The sequence below is a fragment of the Aegilops tauschii genome, chromosome 1 (assembly GCF_002575655.3).
Source record: "Aegilops tauschii subsp. strangulata cultivar AL8/78 chromosome 1, Aet v6.0, whole genome shotgun sequence".
Taxonomy (NCBI): domain Eukaryota; kingdom Viridiplantae; phylum Streptophyta; class Magnoliopsida; order Poales; family Poaceae; genus Aegilops; species Aegilops tauschii.
This window is the reverse complement of record NC_053035.3, coordinates 454,029,714-454,035,461: the sequence shown is the minus strand read 5'-3', so window position 1 is coordinate 454,035,461 and position 5,748 is coordinate 454,029,714. Positions and strand designations below refer to the sequence as shown.

General features: G+C 46.6%; 1 protein-coding gene across 1 annotated transcript; it reads right to left on the bottom strand.

The window, feature by feature from the left end:
• Positions 1 to 575: 575 nt before the first annotated feature.
• On the bottom strand, positions 576 to 4,226 carry LOC109748692 (uncharacterized). The gene is made up of 2 exons (XM_020307714.4): positions 3,508 to 4,226; positions 576 to 905 (listed from the first exon to the last, which is right to left on the bottom strand). The coding sequence occupies exons 1-2, from the start codon at positions 4,120 to 4,122 to the stop codon at positions 744 to 746; spliced, it is 777 nt and encodes a 258-aa protein (XP_020163303.2). The 5' UTR covers positions 4,123 to 4,226; the 3' UTR covers positions 576 to 743.
• Positions 4,227 to 5,748: the final 1,522 nt, after the last annotated feature.

Here is a 5,748-nt window from a genome sequence, read left to right as displayed (position 1 = left end):
ATTGAAGAGATACATTAATATAAAATAAGGCCAATTACATTTTAGCCCTCAACTCAAACCCACTGCTCGGATTTACCCCTAATTCCCAAGCCTGCTCAAATTTACCACTCTGGCATTAGATGCCCTTATAAAAATGTCCTTATGTGCCATTTTCATGCAGTCAAAGGGCTTTGAAGTACGAAATGGTTTCACTTTCTTAGGTAAAAGCACAACATCACTGAAGAATTTCGAAGACAAACCACAAGAACGTCAACGCCAAGAGGCTTTGGGTGGTTGAATCTCCTCTGCCTCTTTAATTTCCCTGGCTAGTAGTGGCCAGCATGCAACGATCGGCTAGGCAAAATGCCTATATGCAGTAGTAAGTTAACAAAAAGGGAAGTAGAAAGCATTTCTGATACAAAAGCAAGAAGCAAAGGTCAGATCGGAGACTCGATGCGGCAAATATCACCATTTTCCAGGGAAAAGCGCCTCAAAAGGATGGTATACGAGCGCGCTAAAACTCACTTCTCTATGTACTACTAGCTTTGATTCTTGTTGTTTAGTCATCCAGAGCAGGCAGGACTACCAAAACCATATAAATCTCAAATCAGACCAAAGCCTCAACTATGAATTGAGAAGTGGTGATACCATCCATACAATTATGTACATCCAACATTATCCCAAGAAAGCACCTATGTTTTCCCCCAATGATGGTACAAAATGACTCCATTTCTGAAGCAGTCACACATACTACAACGTCAACATCAGATGGCACCGATACAACCCTGGCAGCAGAACCAGGCCACCAAGATGCCCAGAAATGCGCCGGCGAAGACTTGCGACGGGGTGTGCCCTAACAGCTCCTTGAGCTTCCTTTCGCTGATCGGGTGGCCCTGGAACAGGTCCTCAACGATCTTATTGAGTACCTGCATCATCATCAACATAGAGCACACATTTCAGGTATGTAATAATAGGCAAACAACAGACGCTCATATGCAGGAATGATGTAGCCACGATATTTGAAGGGTGGGAGGTGCCAAAGAAAAGCAAGTTTAGTCACTAGGCCTGTATGTATCCGAAACCAAACCGAGAGACTTTGAGCGTGTTTGGTTGATGCTCTAGAAGTGCCAATTCAGTGTCATGAACTCAGAATGCGATAACCTATTCAGTGTCATGAACTCTGCAAGTTAGTTGCTCAAAGTTTTTGTGATTTAATTGAGTTAATTTAAAAAATTGACTGACCCGAGCCCTATATTACAGCCAGTTAGTGCAAGGTGAGGTGTGGTGTATCAACAAAGCAATGGAATGGCAGAAGTTCAAATTTGAGCTGCTAGCTAGTCACTACAGATTTATGAACAGCATCATAATAGTTACCACCCTGAATCATAAACCAACAAGCAAACTTATAAACTGGTGACCTGATCCATTATGGGTACTAAAGTCTACTAGTATGCATGCACGCGCAATGCGCGTCTTTACATTGCAGAGTGATTTTGGTGAAAATAAGTCATGAAAATGATGGAGAAATGAAACAAATGTCCATTGTGCATGTACTCAGAATTAGCATAAGAAAGCTTCTCATGTTCTTACTCAATCACTATCACATCAATATGTAATTTGCACAAAATTGGGGTACCTATTGCGGAAAATACATAGATGAACCCACTTCGAAAAACACATTTCTAAATGACAAGAAATTATGAAAAAAAGTACATATAGCTCACTTCGGAAAACACATTATGAAAAAACTACATATGAACCCATTTCGAAAAACACATTTCTAAATGACAAATTTCTGAAGAAAAAAAAGTTGCACGCAATCATCTCCACCATGTTCTACGTGCTAATAGAAAGTTTCATGGAAGAATTAAACAACTTTTTTTGCATGTGCAAAAAAGACAAAAAAAAATGTGTTGTGAAACGCTATTAGAAGCACTAAAATTTATCTTTTATACGGAGGCAAAATAAAAAGGCAACTATTTATAAAATTTTATCTCCCGCACATATTTCGCGAAGATGTACGCGTGATTTTGTGTATGTACTTTTTGACATTATCAAACATGTTTAAAATTTAGTAAAAAAAAACAGGCTCATATATACCTAGGTTTAGGTAGTGCCTACCTGCTATATTTCACTGTGGCATTTACTACAGCTTTCCACCCAGAATGCGGCAGTGAGGCCCTGTATCCTACTCCGTATGTGCAGGCTAAAAAAGAAGTATGTGCGGGCTGCACCTGGTTTGACTTGTTTACTTTTTACTTTCTATCCTTCTACTTTTTCACCTCCAGTCAGACTTAGTGGTACGGATCCCACTTGTTTCTCTGACCACCCAGGCCATGTAGCTATGTGGGTGTACTATAAAAACAATTTGTACAGATCCAGGCGAGGCCAATATGGCACGGTGACAGCTTGCTCCACGAACCGACATGCAGTGGGGTTTACTCGGCGCTAAACGATCGATGTTTCTGGAAGGACCCAGATAACACTGTACCAGCGAATCCCTGCACTATAAAGCCGTCGGATGAAGCCCAATGAACGGCCAGAAATGCATTTTAACGCGTGAATCCAAACATTCAAAACTCGTACGCTATATAGTAGTATAGATATAGATATAGATAGTATTGATAAAGAACAGCATGTTTAGTCTTGTACACCAAAAGAGACAAGCCATGCATGAAATCTTTCAGAATTCGAGTCAAGGCATCAAACAACTGACTGACTTCTGCAATTTAGCTAACTTGACAGGATTTCCAATCCAAGACCCTGAGACTGATATTATCTAGCTATATATAAAAAGATATGCAGTGCAATTGCACTGTAGTTAGTAAAAAAATACAACCAAAATAGTTTCGCAAAGATGGCAAATCATGGTCCCCATTCCAAATGCAGTTTCAAACTTTCAATTGTACTGCACATATGAACAATCAGTTTTCATTTTTCAAAGGAGGGTGGTTAGACCTGTCTAACAATGAAAACATACAAGCAATCCGAATAAAATGAAATCTAGTCCTGGATGTACACCAGACAATGGGCTGAGAACTTCCTTGAGCTCAAGTCTTAACATTCAGCAAAATTTGATCACACTAAATCAACTAAAGCAGAGTAACAAGAACAAGAGTACAAGCTTAATAACAGACTAGCTAGTATCAATCTAGATCCTCAAACTGTGCACGCATTCATGCAATGTAACAACTGGTAGAATCCCAAAAATCCTAGTAAATCTAGCATGAAAGTATGAAACGGCATGTAGCACCATTATGGACCGAACATTTGACAGTTTATCCCCGGTGAAGGATGGCATGGATGCCCAGAGGTGTGAGCTGAGCTCAAACTCGTCCACCCGTTGACAGAACTGGAAAACATTCTACTCCCCAAACAACAATGAGCTCAAACTCATCCATCCTCTGAACTCTGCTTCACTTTATACAGTGAGCTCTGCTCATCTAACACAACATTTGGCAGAATAAAACCTACGGTGCAACGAAATACAGATCACAGAATGGATAAATTCAAGCAGCACGAGCTCACCTCGGCCTGCATCCCGGCGTGGCGCCGGACGCCGGTGGCGTCGTACATGACGATGAGGCTGAAGCCGAGGCAGACGGGGAAGAGCGCGTCGCCGACGCCGTGGCAGAGCGCGACGGAGGCGGTGAGCGCGGTGCAGAGCGCGGAGTGCGAGGAGGGCATGCCCCCGGAGCTGCACAGCGTCCGCAGGCTCCACCGCCGCTCCACCACGGAGGTGAGCAGGGCCTTGGCGGCCTGCGCCACCGCGAACGCCACCATCCCCGACACGAACGTCGGGTTCGCCGCAAGCGCCAGCAGGTACGGGCTCTCCCGCGCCTTGGTCACCGCCGCCGCCGTCGTGCTCATCAGCAGCGTCCCTATCCCCGCCCCGCCTCCTCCTCCTGCCGCAGCCAGGTCGGGCAGCTCCCCCCGCGCGCGCCCTCCCCTCAGCGCGGCGGCCAGGATCCGGTAGAGCGGCGGCGAGGACGAGGGACACGGCGCGGCGGCATCGGCGGGCGCGGAGGCTAGCGTCTGGAGACAACGACGGCGGCCGTGGCGCGGGGGCTTCGGCGCCTTGGGGACGTGGTCGAGGAGGCTGGGGAAAGCGCTAGAGAAGCGGCTGGAGCTGAGAGCCTCCATGGCTGCTGCTCCGCATCGCCGCCGGAGGACCCCGCGAGTGAGCGCGAACGGAGGAGCTGGTGTGGCCGTGGCGATTGCGTGGGGGCTCAGCACTGACAGACACCTCACTGGACGGAAGTCCGAAATGCCCCTGATGTTTCTCGAGTCTGCGGGGCGCGCAGCGACGGGCAGTCTGGGGATTTCCATGGAGCACGTCGGAGCTCCAGTCGTCCAGTGGGCATATTACCGCGAAGATTCTGGGACGAGGTCGCCGTCTTGAAGCCGGCGCAGCCAATCCGGTGGGGACACGTGCACAAGTTGCCAGAGCAAGCCGGGTCGTGGGACCTCCTTGTCGGAGAAGGTCCCGCTTTACAACGTGGGAGCTCGTGGATTTAGTCGTTCGAGGAAAATATGCAAATAATTCATCAGCCTTTACAGCATCTACCCACCAGACCTCTCAAACCCGTCTCATACACTCGGGTGCCGCCCGGTCATCGGCGGAGCTACGTTGTGGGCGAATAGGCCATGGCCCGCCCGGACTTTTAGCAAAATTACAAAACTATACATAGGATCACCCCATGAATACAAAGCACTACAAGATTTTAGCCTAATTAAGCATCAATCTCAGTCTGGCCCGCCCAACTTTATATTTCTAGCTGCGCCATTGCGTCCAGTCACTATCTGGTCATGATTTTTTGACCCAGACAGCCCCTCAAACGCACGGGCTGACCGGCACCCCCATATCCAGCCCAAATATGAGGCGGATACGGGGCGCCCGGGCACGCCTGCCACGTCGACTTGACGGCATGGCCCCATGTTAGATAATAACGAGAATAAACGAGACAAAGAGACACGGATTTTTACGTGGAAACCCTTGCGGGAGAAAACCACGGACGCACGAAGGCGCAATCACTATGAGGAGGAGTATTACAAGCACGAGACGACAGACCGTCTGACGTGCGACTACATGGAGTATATATGAGGGGCAACACATAGGAGTCCTTGTAGGACAAGTAAACGAGTTGTACTCGTACGCGTCGACGCCAACGCAAAGGCCCACACCGGTTGTACTACGTCTAGTCCAACACGGTATTAGAATTTGGATCACAATTTAACAATCTCCACCTTGAGCCAAATTCCCTCCAGTAGTCGAAGAAAGTGAATAACTCCATCCAAATCAGCATAAACACCTTATGCGTCAAAGTCCAGAAGACTAGTGAGAAATACCAACTAAGCCTGAGTAAAGCTCAAACTTATTGGTCGGAACTGGCTTTGTCATCATATCAGCAGGATTATCATGAGTACTTATCTTGCATACCTTCAAATCGCCTTCAGCAACAACATCTCGAATATAATGAAATCTGACATCAATGTGCTTTGTTCTCTCATGATACATTGGATTCTTTGTAAGATATATGGCACTTTGACTATCAGAAAATATGGTAGGGCAAGATGAATCTCCACAAAGCTCAGTGTACAAACCTCTCAACCAGATAACTTCTTTGCATGCCTCAGAAATAGCCAAATACTCGGCATCAGTGGTGGAACAAGTCACAATAGACTGCAAAGTTGCTCTCCAACTCACATCACAACCACCAATGGTGAAAACATAACCTGTGAGTGATCTTCTCTTATCCAAATCACCAG